This window comes from Callospermophilus lateralis, chromosome 12 (assembly GCF_048772815.1).
Source record: "Callospermophilus lateralis isolate mCalLat2 chromosome 12, mCalLat2.hap1, whole genome shotgun sequence".
In the NCBI taxonomy this organism is placed as follows: Eukaryota; Metazoa; Chordata; class Mammalia; order Rodentia; family Sciuridae; genus Callospermophilus; species Callospermophilus lateralis.
The window spans coordinates 70,539,000-70,558,984 of record NC_135316.1 but is presented as its reverse complement, the minus strand read 5'-3'; the positions used below and the strand labels follow the sequence as shown (position 1 = coordinate 70,558,984).

Here is a 19,985-nt window from a genome sequence, read left to right as displayed (position 1 = left end):
TCTGTTGTTTCTATTATCATGTGTCCAGGCATACTCTCTATTTGAAATCAGCCATTTTCCCCTTGAAGTTCTTGTTCCTTTTACTGAGAGACATTTCAAGACCACTGTGTACTGGGAAGCTTATTGCTATTACATTAGTCATTGTTTTTATTGCTTTTCATTAAGCATACTTAGAAAATATATATGTGTCATCTCTTAAAAAAAAAAAAACAGAATCATGCTCAAATAATTCAGACTTAGGATTCCAGGGCTTCTATTTAATTTTCTTTGATTTTACAGTTATCTGTAGATTTTTCTCTTAATGCTGAAAATTTTGGTCCCTTTTGACATTGATTTTATTTTTTTTTATAATTTTTTGTTGTAGATGGATACCTTTATTTTATTTTTATATTTATTTTTATGTGGTGCTGAGGATCGAATCCAATGCCTCACATGCGTGAGGCACTCTGCCACTGAGCCACAATCCCAGCCCCGATTTTATTTATTTAAATATTATATTTAATAGTTCCAGAATAGCAATTAAGAATTTTATTACTAGTATGATTCTGAAAACAGTCACTTGAAATAGCTCTTGTACATGTTGTTAAACCACCAAATTGATATATAGGTGGGTTAATTTATTTGAGTGAATTCAAATTTAGATCTACGAAACAGTCTACATTAAAAAAAAAAAGTCTAACTTCCATCCTTTGATCACTCTTCCCTGTAGGTAACCACTTTCATTAGCTTTTTATTATCTTGCTACTTATATATGAGTATGTGTATGCATGTATGATATATATTTATACACATACCTATATTTGTGTATTTAAATACAGTTGTCATCTTCTTGTACTTAAATAAAAGGTAGCATGTTTTATACATTTTTCTTTTTTTTTTTTTTTTTGGTTGTTCAAAACATTACTTTTTTTTTTTATTGGTTTTATACATTTTTCTTCACTTGCAATTTTTTTTACTTAATGCTATATCTAGGTGATCTTTCCATAGCAATATGTAGGGCTATTTCTCAATCATTTTTGCTGTTTATATTACACATTATTTAACTTTTTCTATTTGAAAAATATAGGTTATTTTAGTCTTAGTACTATGTAGAGCTGCAGTGGATGACTTGTAATTTTGTATTTTATTTGTGTCTTTGGGAAAGATACATTTCTAGAAATGGGATTGCTACGTCAAAGGATTAATGTCTGTATAGCTAAATAATGACAAATTTCTTATCAGAGTCATTTGCACTATTACCAGTAGTACATGACAGTACCTATTTATTTCTCCTTGGCCTTCTTAGTGTGTATTGTCAGACTTGTATTTTGCCAGTTTGATAGGAGAAACATGGACTATCAGCATAGTTTTAATTTTCTCTTACTTTGTTCTCTTCACGTTATTTAAGGATAATTTTTTGAACTCTGTCTCTATCTCCTGTCCATTCCCTGCCCCCCTCCCTGCCCCTTTTTTTTGGTGGTGGGTTGCTTGTCTCTATTTCTAAATCCATTTTAGGGATACAGATTGGATATCCCTTATCCCAGTTTGGGACCAGAAATGTTTGGAATTTTGGATTTTTATGGATTTGGGGATATTTGCTTATATATAATAAGACATTTTGGGGATGGGACCCACATCTGAACATGAAATCATGTAAAGATATATACATGTTTATGAAACCTGAAGGTAATTTTACACAATATTTTCTGCTCGCCTCTTTGTATTCATGTCACATGAGGTCAGAATTTTTCACGTATGGTATCTTGTTAGTGCTCAAAAAGTTTCAGATTTTGGAGCTTTTCAAATTTTAGATTTTTGGATTCGGGATACACAATCTGTGATATAATAAAATGATAATTTGTTTATATTATCAAATACGGTAATTTCATTTGTCTTTTTTTAAAAAAATGGACTGTTTTTGGAACACTTTTAGGTTCATAGCAAAATTGAAGAAAGTATGGAGATTTCTCATACTTTCTCTTTCTGCACATATGCAGCTCCCTAAGCCCCATCAGTATCTCATCTCATAGTTTTGAATTTGTTACAGTCAATGAAATTATTGACAAATCATTTTCACTTTAAAAACATAATATACGTTTGGCTTTATTGTCTTATCCATTTGCCTGCTGAAGGACATGTTGTTTGCTCCTAAGTTTTGGCAATTAGAAACAAGTCTGTAATAGACATGTGCATACAGGTTTCTATGTGGACCTACATTCCTAACTTCTTTGGGTAAATACCAAGTAATGTTATTGCTGGATTTTACAAAAGATGTGTGTTTAGTTTTCTAGAAACTGCCAAACTGCTGGCATGGTGGCACATATCCAGCAACTCAGGAGGCTGAGGCAGAAGGATTGCAAATCAAAGCCAAACAGGGCACTTTAGTGAGACCTTATCTCAAAAAATAGAAAGTACTCAGGATATAGCTCAGTTGTAGAGTACCCCTGGATTCAATTCCCATTTTGGGGTGTGAGGGTACACCTTCTTAAATATTTTTCAAATTGACTATATTGTTTTGCATTCACACTAGCAATGAATGAGTTCCTGTTGCTTCACAACTCATCAGCACTTGATGTTATCAGTATATTGAATTTTGACTACATTTAGATACCACTATACTACGGGTAGTGATTTCTATTATTGTTTTATTTTTAGTTTCTTCAATGACATACCATGTTGAACATCTTTTTATATGCTGATTTGCCAGCTGATAAAAGCATGTGTTCAGGTCTTTGATGGAGTTTTCATTCGGGTTGGTTTCTTGTTGAATTTTAAGAATTCTTTATATTTTGGATCAGCTGTCCCTTGTGAATATTTTCTGTTGGTCTTTGACTATTTTATTCTCTTGACAATATTTTTCACAGAGCAGAAATTATAAATATAAATGAAGTTCAGCTTTCAATTATTTATTTCATGGATGGTGCCTTTGATATTACACTTAAAATATTATTGCCATACCCAAGATCATTTAGATATTTTCTTCTTATCTCTAGGAGTTTTAGTTGTGCATTTTACATTCAGGTCTGAGATCTGTTTTTAGTTAATTATTGTGAAGGATGTAAGGTGTTGTCTAGATTCACTTTTTTTTTTTTTTTTGCATGTAGGTGTCCAGTTATTCTAGCAGCATTTGTTGAAAGACTGTTCTTTCTCTACACATTGTTCTTTTTTCAAAGATCAGTTGATTATTTCTCTATAGGTCTATTTCTGGGCACTTTTTAAAAAATATTTGTACATTTTGTCAATTGATATCACAGTATATTGATTACTCTAGCTTTGTATTAAGTCTTGAAGTCCAGTAGTGTCAATGTACTACCTTTGATCTTTAGTTTTATAGGCTATTCAGAGTCTCCATAAAAACTTTAGAATCAGTTTGTCATATATCTACAAAATCACTTGCTTGGATTTTGATGTGGGTTGTGTATAATCTATATATCAATTTTGGAAGACTGACATATAGATAATATGGAATCTTTAATTTAGAGTATCATGTTTTATTGAAACATTGGCAGATTAATATAGAGAAGATGGCAGAAAAATTAGGAGTGTGAAAATCATGAAATGTGTATGTATAATAAACATTGTTTTTCTTTGGCCTTTGGTCTAGTATAAGATGTTGAAGAGTTTCTGTAGCAGTTTTCAAATATTTAAAGGGCTAGCATGTGGAAGAAGTGTTGATTTTGTTTTGCATGATTCCAGAGATCAGAACTAGTCCTAAAGAAAAATTTCCTTCATGAGATGGGAGGTTGGATTATATGATTCACAAAGGCTCCTAACATTTTATTATTTAGTTACTAGTTCATTTATTATAGTATTGGTTCTCAATGCTTAGCCTCAAGACTTCCATTTATTTCACATTCTTACTGTCTTAAAATAAAAGTCATAATGAACATAATCTGCTCACACATATAATGTTCAAGAAAAATGTGTATATTAGTATTAAAATAGAAGTGAAATAGAAGTTATTTAAAAATCCATAATTATTTATTACATTTCTGAAATCCAAGAAACATAGACTAATGTTTTTCCTAAGTTAGGTAGACTTACTTGATAGCAAAACTTAATTGAAACAACCTAATTATAGTCTTTATACAATTGGTGAATTCCTGTTTTTTTAAAAAGTATTAGAACGTTTGATCATAGGCTGCTGCTGCATACCCTACTGTCAGTGTTAATGTGCTTGGAAATTCAGAATAAATTCTGAAATATCTGGTGCTAAATGTTGTAGTTCTTTAACAAGTATTTAAGCTTGTGTATGTTCCAAGATGACTAATTACAGAAAATAAAGTTGTCAGAAGATTATGCTTCAATTAATATGTTTGAATTTAAGAGAAGATAACAAACTATTCTATTGAAGAAATACAGGAATGTCAAAGTAAACCATGGTATTGTGACTAGTAATACCAGATTCTGTTTCTTTGACTATAAAACAAAGGGTGAAATAGCTTATTTGATAAAGGAATAACATGCCTGAACAAGTTATATGTTGTCAAAGTAGAGAAAATGAGGAAATATGATTTTCTTTTAAATGAGTAGGCTTTTCTAATAAGTGTTATCAAAGTAATTTCCTATATTATGATTTGAAGTGGTATAGTGACAAATTATTGGAAATTGTCTTTTAACTTGAAATTCCATCACATTGAAGCTGCAGGTAGTCTGTAGTGTTTTAATAATAGATGTTATTAAGACATGGACAACTCAAAAATTACATAATGTCAATATAAGATACTTATGAAATATTTACATAAATAATGAAATTTATTATTCATTTCATTGCTATTTCTAAATATGCTAAAAATCTGTGTTACAATATAAAACATTTTGTCTGTTTTATGATAGAGTACTTCGGCTCTGAATCCTTTTTCAACTAAATTTGTAGTCGGGTAATTACACTTTAGACAGAAAGCACAAAGTATTTTATTTATTAATTTAGAAATAATGTCTTCTAACATGTTTTTGGGATAGGTATGTACTAATATATATTTACAGTGGGTTTAATGAACAGTATTAAAAAGTTGCATGGAATATAGGACAGTTCTTCATTGACGTTCCACAGATTGTGATTAAAATTAGATTGTGTTCCTTTATTTCCTTTTGTTTTCTGTACAAATAATTGCCCATTTTCTTTTCTTGACCCTTTACAATTTTCCCATGGCAGTTTTGTCATATAATCTCTTAGTAATTTGTATCAAAAAGACACAAGACTAAAAAATAATAATTTGTATCAGCCTATATTAGTCTTACCAACTGTATATGTTATTTTGCAGCTAATTCTTACAGCATAACTTTATACCTAAATATGTAAAATTGAGAGGCAGTTACGTAAGAAATCTTTAAAAAAGTAAACTCCAAAAAGAAATTGATTGTGTTTTGGGCAGCCAAATTATATCACTGGTAATGCTTAGAAATTAGTTTGAACACATAATGTTATTTACTTTCATTATCTTGTGTATTATAGATTGTTAATAAAAGTGAGAATTTCACTGTGATGGAATGATAAGAGATACAGACACTGGTAAAATGTGGTTTGGAATCTTATATAATAGGATCTTGAATTTTATAAGTTCAATTACTGTTGGCCTGTTTTGTGTAGGTTACTGTTACACCTAGTGTTCCAAATGTAAAATCTGTCTTTTTAACTATCATAGTAAGGACTAATTTATTAACTGTTTTAACTAACATTTGGTTTCATCAAAATAAATAAAATCTCTTTTTGGAAAGCCTTTATAGAATCATTAAATGAGTTTGATTTATCCTTAGGTATGCAGGAAAGTGGATACTATTTTAGTGTATAAATCCTAGATTGATGATTTTTGAACATCTACTATAAATAGCTGAGTTTTTTTTATTTTTAAATGTGGTCACTTACAAACCTTTTCCATTGTATTTTATCCATTTTAAACTGTCATTTCCCAAATGATTTCCCATAGAAACTTAGCAGTTTTAATTAACTTAGTTTTTTTAATAAAGTTTTAGATTTATATTGTGTTTTCTAAATCTTAGCTGCTTACATTTACTAAATTGCTGTTCTTTTATAGTCTTATCATTTTGATGCTATACTAGAACTTAATTGTTCCTCTGTTCTTATGATAAATGATTATTTACAAAACTAATTCTTTAATGAAACAAGGATGACTGAAATTAAAATACTGTGTATTACAATTACTTTAAATATTGTTCAAAAATACACTAATCTGTGGGTATGTACTTTTTAGAAAGAATCTTCAAGAGGGAGGCATAGGGAAAAAGAAGACATAAAAATCACCAAGGAGAGAACTCCAGAAAGTGAAGAAGAAAATGTAGAATGGGAAACTACTAGAGATGGTGAGTTTCAGAATCTTTGCTTACCTGATAAATTCTTGATTATTCACTTTTTAGACGTTTTATAGGCTTTAAAACATTTTTCAAGGCTGGACAAGATGGTGCACGCCTGTAATCCCAGCTAATCGGGGCTGAGGCAGGAGGATCGTAAATTCTGAGCCAGCCTGGGAAACTTGGTGAGACCTTATCTCAAAAAATAAATAAAATGTAGCTTGGTGGTAGAGCATTTCTGGGTTCAATCCCTAATTTAGCCAAACAGCAAAAACAAAAACCAGTCACTTGTTAACTGTGATCTCTCCATTGTTTCAGAATTATCATATTGTTATGTTTCTAACTATCAGAGTTATAAGATAGATACTGCATAGGGTAGTGGTTCAAAAGCAGAAAAAAGTTTGCAATACATATTTAAACTTCATCGTCCTAGGTTTCTCTTTAAAATTTTATTGTGCAGTTTCATAGTCCTTTAATTTATTACATTTGTAAATTTTTAAATTCCTCAAAACTAAAGTTAAAAAATTAAATTAATGTTGTTTTACATAAAATATTTTAAAATGACATTTTTAAATCTTAAACACTTGGGGAAATTATTTTCAAGAAATTTGACTTTCTTTTTTTCAGAAGAAATTAGTCACATGATAATTGAATCCTGGAATTTATTCATGAAAATTAGCAAAATCATCTTTGAGTCATGTCTTAACAAATAAGTATTTTCCACACCATGAATGTTCTCTTGTCTCCACTTCTTTTATGTTCCAGAAGGTGAGCACTCTAACCTCATGCTCCCAGTTCTAGAGAGGGAACTCGACACTTGTTGAGTGCATTGGATATGCTGAACATTTTAATATAATTTCTATTCTCATTCAGTAGCTATGTTATTCTACTTTCAGATGACAAAATTAAAGAGCTTAAGAATTTTAGAAGCTTTTTCAGTAGTAAGCTGAAAACTTACACCAGGGTTTAGAAAACTACACCATATGGACTGTTGCTTGTTTATATTTTTGAAAATAAACTTTTAAAATTGGAACATAGCCATATCAATTTGGCTGCATATTACTTTTGGAGGACAGTGGCTGATTTGAGTGAGTCCTTGTGACAGAGATCCAAGAGCTTGCATGTCTAAGATATTTATTACTGTATTTCAGAATGATCTCTGAAATAGACCAAGACTTGAAAAGTACCCTATATGTCTCTCCACTAATTGGAACATCAGTACTTAATAAGGAACAGTACAGTTTACTCAAAAGTTATTTCTATGAAAGAATAAGAAACTTCTTTATGATTAGTTCATTGGCTTTATAATCTAATTTAATACTATGTCTATAAAATTACAATAATTAGTTGATACTATTTATCTTCCTCTTTTTCCGTGTTAAGAGACCTTCCTAATGTTGTATAAAGTTAATATATTCCCTTGTATTCTAAATCTGATTTCTTCTTACCTCAGCAATTATGTTTATTTGTTATACATTCATGGCCATATCTCTAACATTCCTTATTTTACTATTAGCTACTACCCTGCTTATTTCCACTTAATAGCTAAATTCTTCAAAGAGAATGGACTGTTGAATGTACCTTATATCTGCCTTTTCACCTGATACTTAGTATACAGTTTTCTGCCCCACCTCTCCTAAAACTCTTCTTCAAGGTTACTAATAACCTCTTTGCTAAATGGAGACATACTTGTCTCTATCTCAAAGTAACTTTCTGCCGCATTTGACATATCTTAGAGCTCTTGACCTGAAAAAAGACTCTTTTGCTTGGCTTCCATCTGTCACTCTTCAGATTTTTGTCTTCCTGTTCAAGTCTTTCAATCATATAGAAGCTCCTTGTATTTTGTCCCTTGTTTATTGATTTTTAATGTTTTCCGCTTAACTCTCTCTTTTTAAAAAAAAAAAAAAAACCAAAGTGATTTTTTAATATATATATATAATTTTTTTTTCAGTTGTTTATGGACCTTTATTTTATTTATTTATGTGTGGTGCTGTGAATCGAACCCAATGCCTAACACATGCCACTCAAGCACTTTACTACTGGGCCACAACCCCAGCCCTAAAGTGATTTTTTTTTTGAGACTTATTATAGAAAAAATATTTAGTAATAGTTTTACATATAAAAAATCTCATGGTGATTTTTATATTTTTCTTTGGTTAATTGGATCTGAGAAATTTTAAAATTATTTATTAATCATTTGATAATGACAGTAATAAAACTAATATATTCTTTTATGCAAAATACTATTCTTTTACAAGGAAAAAATGTGAGGAAGTGGTAAGATTTTTTTTTTTACATGTTTTTACAAGGCATTTCAATGTCTGGCTTATTAATAGGATTCAGCTTAATTTTCATATCTGCTTCTGCATTCAGTCTGTTAAAGATATCACATCTGGAAAATTCTGTTATGTACTCAGGGGCGAATTAGTAAACTAGGCAAATAAGGTAGTATTATAGAAATAGTTTTGATCTTTTGAAATTGGGATGTCAGTTTACATTGGTAAAGTTGTTTTGGAATGCAGTTTGACTGTAGTGAAAACAGGTTGTGCTTTTATTTGATTCAACAAATTGCAGTTTGAGAAATTTGTAATAAAAGAATACTGGTACTTGTGAATCAAGGTAGATATTAAAATGTTCACTGAAGTCTTTCTGATAGCAAAATATTGAAAACAAACTGCACATCTCAGAACAAAACTGATCAAGTAAGTTACAATGTGTTCATAGTTTGAAAAGCTTTGTAGGTATTAAAATGAAGATGATTGGGCTTGATGTGTAACATGGAAAAATCCTGTTTATAAGGCAGTGTGTAGTTTTGGTTCTGTTGTTTAATAAGAAACTATAAGGGTTTATTTTTATGCATTCAACCCTAAACTGTTACCATTGCAGTGATGATATCAGTGGAGGAACATAAGGAGAATTTCATATTTTACTGTGTACTCAGAATTGTGTAAGAGTGTAGCAGTGAGAATGTATTATAAATAAAAACAAAAGGAAATACTTAAATACTTATAGTCTTTAATTCTTATATATGTTTTTTATAAGTCTGGGTTTTTTTCAAGTAATAAATTTTAGTTGAAATACAATTGCTATTTTAAATGGGATAAATCTCAGAAGGCTTTTACTCCTATTAACAAAGATAGACATACTCACTTGTTTTGCTGCCACTAGAGATTGGGCATATCCTTTATCTAAACAATACTGTAATTTTTAAAAATGGGTTCATAATACATAAAAAGCATATTTATATACATTTGCATTATTTTGTGTGTGAATTGCTTTGCCTGTGCGTCTATTAATCAGTAAGATTATTTATAAAGAATAACAACCTTTTCTTTGTGTATACCTTTCTAATATATAATTAGAATATTTTCCCAATGACTTAGTCATTTTTACAATTAAGTTTCATAAGGTAATTATAGTGATAACCTTAGGCTATAAAATACACAAGATATTTTCTAAATTTATTGACTAATTTCAGGCTTCTCTCTTGTGAGTTCCATCTTATATTTTGTGCTTTCTGTTTTTTTCATCTTTTATAGATTAGGAAAAAATCTGAGTTTTGATTATAATAGATATGCATAAAGTTAAGTGCTTTTTGAGTAAAGGCTTGAGAGGTTTCCCTCTGGGAAAAATATGTTAGCTATAGCACATTGGCTTTGACATATATTTTAATAGCTCAGACCTTTCTTCCTTGATTGGATGGTTGGGAATTGAGTACTTGAAAGCATCTTCTTGTTTCTTATATTTGTTTCATACTGATCATATTTCCTGATAGTAGTTTTTAGATGGCTAATGTGTTATTGATAATGTCTTCAAAACCACTGTTAATCATTTTCCTCAATTAATTACTCTTTCCTTTGTTTTACCCAGATGTTTGAATATGGAATTTTATTTAAGAACACAATGAAAACAGATCATTGAATCCTTTAATTCACTGATGTAAAGTGTCTCAATGGAGTACAAAATAGTAACTATAGATAGCTATTATTCATTTAGTTAAATTCAATATCTCCATTTTATCCTATAATAACTACATCACCTGGAATATTCAGGAATTGCTCATTAACTGAAAAACTTGATTTAATTTATTTTATAATTTTCTGAAATATTGTCATCGTACTCTAACATGAGTAATCACGTTTGTCACACAGATTTAAATGTATAGCTACCCTCTGAATCCCTAAGCATGAATGGATGATATTATTTTAATGTATTTGAACTGTACATGACAATGATATCTATTTTCTTGTGATATATATTTTCAAGTAGTCAAGTAGGACTTCTTGTCTTTATTGTACTTGAGTGTCTTCAAAAAAATTTTATTTTTTTTACCTCAGGTTAAGAAATGATCTAAAATGCTAAAAGTGTAGCTTGAAAAGGCACCTCAGCTGTGATCAGTGAAGCCCAACAGTGGTCATGGATTAGGAGAGAAGTCTCTGGATTCCTCTCTCCAAGCTTCTTGACATATATGGCACAGGAGGGTGAAGGGTGGGGTATCAATGCCAGCAGCCATTGAAAACCTCTTTATATTATAATAAAATAGATCTTCATACCACTCTCATTTTAATTTTTTTCTAAACTGAAAAAGATTGAATATGGAAAGATGTCATCAGATCCATTGAGAATTGACTGTTTTTAATACAAGGACCTATAAGTCCTTAAAAATTAGCATATGAGTACATGTTAGTATTAAAATTTTCCAGCTTTAGTTTTAGATACAAATCAGTTGTCTTGAAAATAAAAATGATAAAATTATGGAAACAATGTTGTACTCCTAATTTAGCCTCACTTTAGTAATAAGTAAATCAAGGAGATCTCCACATTTCATATAGCATGAAATATTGAAGGCGTTGGTATATTTAGTGCTTAGAAACTTCAGCTGAGTACTTTGCAGAGCTTTTCTTTATTATGGTACTGGGGATTGAATCCAGAACTTCATGCATACTAGGTAATGCCCTACCCCTGAGCTACATTGCCAGCTCTAACCAAAAAAAAAAAAAAACAACCTTTGGACAACCCATATTACTTTTAGAAAATCCAGAAACCATAAAAATATGATTTTTTTTATAAAGAAATCAACCATGGTGATTTTAATCCTTCATGGCCCAAGATATTTCTTTAATTTTTAGAAGTATATTATTTTAATAAAAGAATCTGCCATTTAAATTTGTATAAAAATTTGTTGAAAAGCTGTAATTTTTATATAGATAATCATGATAGTTTCTGACTAGTAATGAAATTTTTATTTTAAAGATTCTGATAATGGAGATATTAATTATGATTATGTTCATGAGTTGTCATTGGAAATGAAGCGACAGAAGATTCAGAGGGAATTAATGAAATTGGAACAAGAAAATATGGAGAAGAGAGAAGAAATTATCATTAAAAAGGAGGTATCCTATTTATTGCAATATTCAAGTTAATAATTAATATCAATATTGATGTTGCTTCAGAGAAATTAGCTGCTTGGTACATCCTAAATTTATATCAGGATACCAATACATTGATCAGCAGCTCACTGGGTATCAACTACTCCATATATGTTACTCATTTAATCTTCACATTAATCTATTAGATGGTAGGAAGTATTTGCTATTGAACAAAACTGAAGCTTGCTTGCTAGAATCACCAGCTAACATAAAGTGGGGCTTAAGACTACATGTCTGTTTCAGGCCAGTGCCATTTCTAGAATTCCTTGATCATTTTTCTAAAATATATAGAGATAATTGGTTTGAATATAATTTGGGATTTGTCTCAGAGTTTGAAATTTCATAATTTTCATTTGCTTTCTTTATAACGGTGTATGTTACAGCAGTTAATTATACTGGTTAAAAGCATGGGTTCAGATTACTAATAGATTGTAGCTATAGTAGTACTTAATTTTTTACTTTGAGGGCTTTTTAAAATTATTTTAAGATATATATGCTTTATTGTATCATGAATGAAGGAATTTCTCAATTAACGTACTGAATTCTTTTGAAAGGTGTCACCAGAAGTGGTTAGATCAAAATTGTCTCCATCACCTTCTCTAAGAAAGTCTAGCAAATCTCCAAAGCGAAAATCAAGCCCCAAGTCATCTTCCGCTAGCAAGAAAGATAGGAAGACATCCGCAGTATCTTCTCCCCTATTGGACCAGCAGAGGTCAGTAGGGTGATAAGTAGTGCCAGAAAGAAGTATCTTTTTCTGAACAGATATTAAAAAGAATCACTTAGTATATATAGAAGGGTACTTTTAATATGTTTAGTATTTAATGTAAGCTTTTCTTAAACAAAAATTAAAAGAAAATTGTAACAAATATCTGTGTCACATCTGTTTATGCTTCAGAGGTTTTATTTTTTAAGAAATAAAACATACATTCCTTATTCTTCCCACTTGAATTTGGTATTTATGATAATGTGCATAAATGGTTATATTTTCATTATGTATTGTTTTGCAAAATATAATATAGCTTTTATCTATTTAATCGTAATGTAGATAAATAACTTTCCTTGTACAATTTACTTTTTTACTGAAGATTTGTTTTTCATTTATCTATATTGATACATGTAGCCTTAGTTCATTCATGTTTATACAACATAGTTATTATTTTTGTGTTATTGAACATTTGTTATTTTCAGTTTTAGCTATTGTAAAGTATACACAATGAATATTTTTATCTCTTTGTGTTCATGACCAACAACTTAGAGTTTTTATATTACATATCTAGCAAAAGAATATATTATTCAGAATTATTGTAGTAGCCAGCTAAAGAAATAAAACTAGAAATGATTAAATTTAATTACATTGAGGAATTCATGGTGCCGCTGGCATTTTTTCACTTAATATCATTCTGTACTATTTAAATTTTATTTTAATTAAAGCACATATGTTAATTTTATGTTTTAAAAAATAACTGAAAACCTCTTTTCCCCAAAATTTGATCAGTTGGAAAATGAACCCATAATGAAAATCATATTTTTCTCCTTTTTTCGTAGAGACACCATTATTCAGATATCAGTTACTTTTTGCCCTAGATTATTATATCATTCTACTAAATGTATTTACATTATATAGTATCCAGCTCTACACATTCATATACATTTTAATTCAGATACTCTAACCCATTAATTATACATGCTAACAGAGAACAATTTCTGTTCATTTATTATGCCATTTAAAAACTCAGTAAAATTCAGATTCCTTAGATGACATTCATATTTTGATCTTTTTTTCTTGTCAATATTTTTGTTCAATCTTCCTCCTACTTACTATGTTTTAACTCAGTCTTTCAATCCCTAGCTTAAATTCTAAAATTTCTATTAAGTTTTCCTATTTCTCCTTACCAAACTTCATTTTTATCCCTTTTGTATACCTATCAGATTTTGTTTATATCTTCCTCTTAATATTAATTGCCTTTGCATTGTATTTCATCTATGACATATATGTTTTACAACCTCTATTAAATTTAAGCTTCTTGAAAATTGGGATCTTGATGGTTCATTGTTCTAACTTCCCACAGTGCCTACTTTGCATAGAGCTTTGCATTGTAATAAGGCACTCAGTAAAGTTGACTTGATCCTCTTCTTTGTTCCTGGGATTAAATAAATATTGCAAAGGAATATGGAAGAAGTTGAATCGGAGAATGATGTGATCTACCCTACTTGCTCTCTATCTTATTGGCTAACTGATTATATTATTTCATCAATTCCATTCATATCTCCAATAAATTGCATATCAGAAATATGCCTTATTCATTTTATTATCTTTTCTATTCATGAAATCTTTGAAGGTCTTTTCATAGAAAGTTGTAATAATTGTTTAGATGAGGGTTCGTTTCATCTTCTTTTTTATATTATCTCTCACACTGCTGTATTAGTGTATTGTCCTTTAATAAATATTGTCACATTGATTTAACTACTATACTTTTTATATTCTAGTGTGTTGTTTACATTAATATGCCTCATTAATAATAACCCAGAATCGTCTGGAAAATAATACATTAAAAATACAAAGAATTTTCTCTCTTTCTCTCTCTGAAGATACTCCACATGCTCCCTTGAATTTCTATTCATAGCTTTACTCCAAAAGATACCTTTTCACTCTGAGATCACTGGCATTCTTCCATAAGTGTATCTGTTTTCCTAAATAAATTAGTATCTCTGGGAAAACAAGCAAACAAACAAAACATTAAATTAATTATAGCATTTCTTTAGGCAGTTCACATTGCCTGGAGAATGTCAGTCAACTTTTAGTTTCATTGCTAGATCATACTATAAACCATTTGAAAACATATTAAGCACAAGTAAGGATTCGAATTTCAGTTAAAATTCAGTGAAGCATTTCACCCAGTGCCAGTAAGTTAGCTGAGGTGACAAATCAGATAAATAAACTCTTCCTTGGTCTTACTAGGTTATCCTATTGAATGGACAGATATAATTACTGACAAATTAAAACTCACATTTCTCCCTGAAAGCTGGTATTTTTCTTCGACATCCATTGTAAAATCTAGTATGATAGTTAAGATTTATCCTAAGATGTGAGAGTGATTTAAAAATCATAAATGTATTATCTAATCCGTCCATCTGCATTTTTAGCCTTAGTTTTTACTATGTAAATTTTTTACTTGTAGTTCTTTGTACAGAGAAATATAAAGGATGTCCAAAGCTATTCAAAACGAATGGTTTTTTGGGGGGATGGGGGTAGAGAATCTAAAAATCATAGAAGTATAAGTATACTGTATACCACAAATAGTAATGGACTTGGTGCTACCTAGAATAATCATTCATTGACTTAAAAAATATTAAAAGATTCTTGTTGATTTCAGAATATGCAAAACCAATATTGGCCCTTTCAGTTGGAAAATGGTGCAGTGTAACCATATGCTTTTAAACATAATGTGAAGAAATACTATACTTCAGGATTATGTTATAGAGCATTTGTCTACTCAAATAATAAATAAATTTTCCAAGGATAATCCTGGTTATAGTAATAGCTAAATCTCAATGTCAGTGGTTTAACACAACAGAAGTATTTCTTACTTAAGTGAAGTCAAAATGGTGATTTCTAATTAATAAGTGGTGTTCTGTGCTTGGAAATTTATTAACCTAGGCATCTTCAGACCTATGGCTCTATTTGCTTGGACTTTCAAGGAAACCAAAGAATGGAATGTACAAGGTTAAAAAAAAAAAATGATTTCTTTATTTAGCTTTGTAATTTACAGTTGCCTGGCATATGAAGTCCTTGAAATTGCTATACATCACTTCTGTTCACATTGCTTTGGTCATATTTTATTTGCTTGACCACACCTAATTTTAAAAAACTCTAGATAGTATGGTTCAGCCCTGTGTGCCTAGGGGAAAAGTTTGGTAAATCTTCTATTATAGGCAGTAACATGAAAATAGTTAAAATTTCTCTCTCATTTTGTTTTTAATACAGATCCTAAAAGTGACTAGTTTTTGCTTTAAAATGGAAAAATACTTAGAAATCTTAGGTATCTAACTTAATTATTAGATGCATAAGTAGTTTGAGCCATCTCATAAATATGTAATGAGATTTGTGGTTAATGTGGTTGTTGGCAGAGAGTAAGGGTGAAAAATAGATTTGGTAATCATATTTTAGTAATCTCTTACTTACTTAAGTGGGTTGACCCTATCTGTGAAAGGAAATAAGGATAAGAACCAAGAGAGCTAAATTTTCAGAATGCTAAGTATAAGTTAGATGCTTTTATATTTTCTTATTAGGAATTTTGAGGGTTGTACCGTTAATCGTTTTATGTCTGAGGAATCTTGGTACTAGAGAACTCAAGGTAATAAAAAATTAGTTCTAGGATTTAGATATAGATCTTTATGTGTAAATATCAATAGATAGTAAAATGAATAAACATTGAAAACTCACCAGATGTATGAAAGAAGGGCTATTTAAAAACTCAGTACAGGATTAAACACTCAGAGCAGATGGCTTACATAGAAATGTTAATACTTAAAACAGGAACAAATATAAGTAATAATTCATAAATTTCATTCAGTTTGAGAGTATATTGTATTGGCATGATGAGAGCACTTGATCTTAAAAAAATATCATTTTGGGAAAAATAAGATTATCAAACTAAAAATAGAATACTGAGATTGTCAAATTTAGAATTAGTAAAATGGTTATTATTTAAAAGTTACTGAATTTGAAGATAAGCCTAAGATGTTAGAAAATAGGAGGATAAGAATGACAGGAATTTAATATGAAAGATCTAGGCGATGTAGTAACTAAATAATAGATGGGTCACACAGGGAAGTGGCAGTAAAAATAGATGAAATTGAGTAAACAACATGAAGTTTCATATTGGAACAGTATATTGAATACTAGAAAAAAATATGTATTTTTTCTTTTTTTAAATATCTTGGCTTGGTTAAAAGTTTTTTTCCAAGGAAGAGTTTTAAAAGTACCCCAACAGAAAAGCCAGGTCAGCTGTATGGAAAGAAAATGACTCTTTGGACTGCTCATCTACAACACTAAATGTTATAGAGCTTTTAGGGAAAGGAATTTTGACATGAAGATCCTATTGTATTCAATTAAACTATTGTTCAGGAATGTGGCAAAGATAGCCATTTTGGGATGTATAGGGAACAAAGTTATACCACTTACATAAAATTACTTGAAGTGCCAAATGAAAGATAGTCTATTCCACAAAATAAGTTACAAGTTGATTAAAGACTTAGATATGAAAGGCAAAATTCCATAATTTTAGGAGACCATCTTTTTGATCTAAAAGTTAGGAAAGATTTCTTGGAACAAGATTCAAAGATTTAAATAAATGTTTGCTAACAAATGCTTGGAATTTTATTTGTGGATGATATTGTGTTTCCTTTATAATGATCAAAACTTGGAAACCACCTGAAAAACAAATATGAAATTGATTAAATGTTATAGAGCATTTGTCTATTCAGAGAAATTCTATACAATTAATAGCAATGATTACTTAAATCTACTTTTTGTTATAGAAAATGCCCATTCTATGTTCCATATAAAAAGATCTTACAAAGTACTATAATGGGATTTTCATGAGTATATATGTGTATGTAAGAAAGAAACAGAATAACAACCATTTTCAGTGGTAAAATAGTTGTGACCATCCTCTAAATGTGATTTGGAAATATTTTCTCCTATTCTCCTATTCTGTTTCTCCTTTTTCACTCTATCCTTTAACACATGAAAACTTCTATCTTTGATTACAGTCCCATTTGTCTATTTCTGCCTTTGTTACGTATACCTTAGTTGTCATAACCAAGAAATCATTTCCAAGATCATTGTTAGGATGCTTTTATTATTTTCTTCTAATTTTATAGTTTTAGATTTTACATTCAAATTTTTAATCAATTTTGTGTCAATTTTTTTCAACCTCTTGAATTTAAAAATTTTATTTTAATTTTTTTTAATTTTTATTGTTTGTTGTTCAAAACATTACATAGTTCTTGACATATCATATTTCACACTTTGATTCAAGTGGGTTATGAACTCCCATTTTTACCCCGTATACAGATTGCAGAATCACATTGGTTACACATCCACTGATTTACATATTGCCATACTAGTGTCTGTTGTATTTTGCTGCCTTTCCTATCCTCTACTATCCCCCCTCCCCTCCCCTCCCCTCCCCTCCCCTCTTTTCTCTCTACCCCATCTACTGTAATTCATTTCTCCCCCCACCTTTTTTTTCCCTTTCCCCTCACTTCCTCTTGTATGTAATTTTGTATAACCATGAGGGTCTCCTTCCATTTCCCTTCTCTCTCCCTTTCCCTCCCGCCTCTCATCCCTGTTTAATGTTAATCTTCTTCTCATGCTCTTCCTCCCTACTCTGTTCTTAGTTACTCTCCTTATATCAAAGAAGACATTTGGCATTTGTTTTTTAGGGATTGGCTAGCTTCACTTAGCATAATCTGCTCTAATGCCATCCATTTCCCTGAAAATTCCATGATTTTGTCATTTTTTAATGCAGAGTAATACTCCGTTGTGTATAAATGCCACATTTTTTTTTTTTATCCATTCGTCTATTGAAGGGCATCTAGATTGGTTCCACAGTCTTGCTATTGTGAATTGTGCTGCTATGAACATCGATGTAGCAGTGTCCCTGTAATATGCTCTTTTTAGGTCTTTAGGCAATAGACCAAGAAGGGGAATAACTGGGTCAAATGGTGGTTCCATTCCCAGCTTTCCAAGAAGTCTCCATACTGCTTTCCAAATTGGCCGCACCAATTTGCAGTCCCACCAGCAATGTACAGGTGTACCCTTTTCCCCACATCCTCGCCAGCACTTGTTGTTGTTTGACTTCCTAATGGCTGCCAATCTTACTGGAGTGAGATGATATCTTAGGGTTGTTTTGATTTGCATTTCTCTGACTGCTAGAGATGGTGAGCATTTTTTCATGTACTTGTTGATTGATTGTGTGTCCTCCTCTGAGAAGTGTCTGTTCAGGTCCTTGGCCCATTTGTTGATTGGGTTATTTGTTTTCTTATTGTTTAATTTTTTGAGTTCTTTGTATACTCTGGATATTAGGGCTCTATCTGAAATGTGAAGAGTAAAGATTTGTTCCCATGATGTAGGCTCCCTATTTACCTCTCTTATTGTTTCTTTTGCTGAGAAAAAACTTTTTAGTTTGAGTAAGTCCCATTTTTTGATTCTAGTTATTAACTCTTGTGCTATGGGTGTCCTATTGAGGAATTTGGAGCCTGACCCCACAGTATGTAGATCGTAGCCAACTTTTTCTTCCATCAGATGCCATGTCTCTGATTTGATATCAAGCTCCTTGATCCATTTCCCAGAATTGTGTCAATTTTTGTACATGATACAAGATAAAGTCTGACTTCATCTTTTTGCATGTGAATATCTAGTTTTAAATGAATATATAAAGAACCAAGGGAAGAGTGTGGAAGCATATCAAAGCTGTAATTATTTTGGGATTGTAGAATTATAGGTGATTTTTATTTTCTTTAACTACTTTTCTATATAAACTAAAAAAAAAATACAATTTAAGCTTTTGTTTTATTTTACAATATTATTTCCTGTCCTTTTATAATCACCTATAAAAGTCTCTCCCTGCTGCATCTCCATCTTTTCTCAGAACTTGTTATTTAAAATTACATACTAATAAGCAGCATTCACAAAATAAGTAACAAGCCATTTCTTTGCTCCTTTCTGTGAGTTATTTTTTTCCTGGCTATTGATTACCAGTATACAACATAGTAAAGAGCAAGTAATTGGAAGGAATGTTGCCATTTTTAAAAAGCACTTTTAAAAATATCAATTTGGCCTTACAGAAATATTTGAACCTCTAATGATAACTTTGTGTTACCTTTAGGAACTCAAAGAACAACCAAAGTAAGAAGAAAGGGCCACGTACTCCTAGTCCACCCCCTCCTATACCAGAAGATATTGCTCTGGGTAAAAAATACAAAGAAAAATATAAAGTGAAAGACAGGATAGAAGAAAAACCTAGAGATGGAAAGGACAGAGGGCGGGATTTTGAAAGGCAAAGAGAAAAAAGAGAGAAACCAAGGTAAGTAGGATTGTATATTTTTAACAATATGCTTTTATAGAATCTAAAGTATTTCCTTTTTAGGAGCTTTCAGGCATTATTGTAATGAGCCTTTAGTTTAGTTATTAGTGTGTGTATGTATAGTAGTTCACACAGTTAGTCATGGATATTTCAATTTACGTTAAATTTTAGAATT

The 19,985-nt window shown here is 30.5% G+C and overlaps 1 protein-coding gene across 6 annotated transcripts in view; it reads left to right on the top strand.

Annotated features, from left to right (window-relative positions):
* Positions 1–19,985, top strand: part of Zc3h13 (zinc finger CCCH-type containing 13) — an 81,531-nt gene that overhangs the window by 20,914 nt on the left and 40,632 nt on the right. For all 6 annotated transcript variants that reach the window (XM_076872095.1, XM_076872100.1, XM_076872098.1 and 3 more), the window contains exons 5-8: positions 6,192–6,300; positions 11,542–11,681; positions 12,272–12,429; positions 19,613–19,810. In XM_076872095.1, the coding sequence (XP_076728210.1) occupies positions 6,192–6,300; positions 11,542–11,681; positions 12,272–12,429; positions 19,613–19,810 (605 nt within the window). The remainder of the gene's footprint in view (positions 1–6,191; positions 6,301–11,541; positions 11,682–12,271; positions 12,430–19,612; positions 19,811–19,985) is intronic.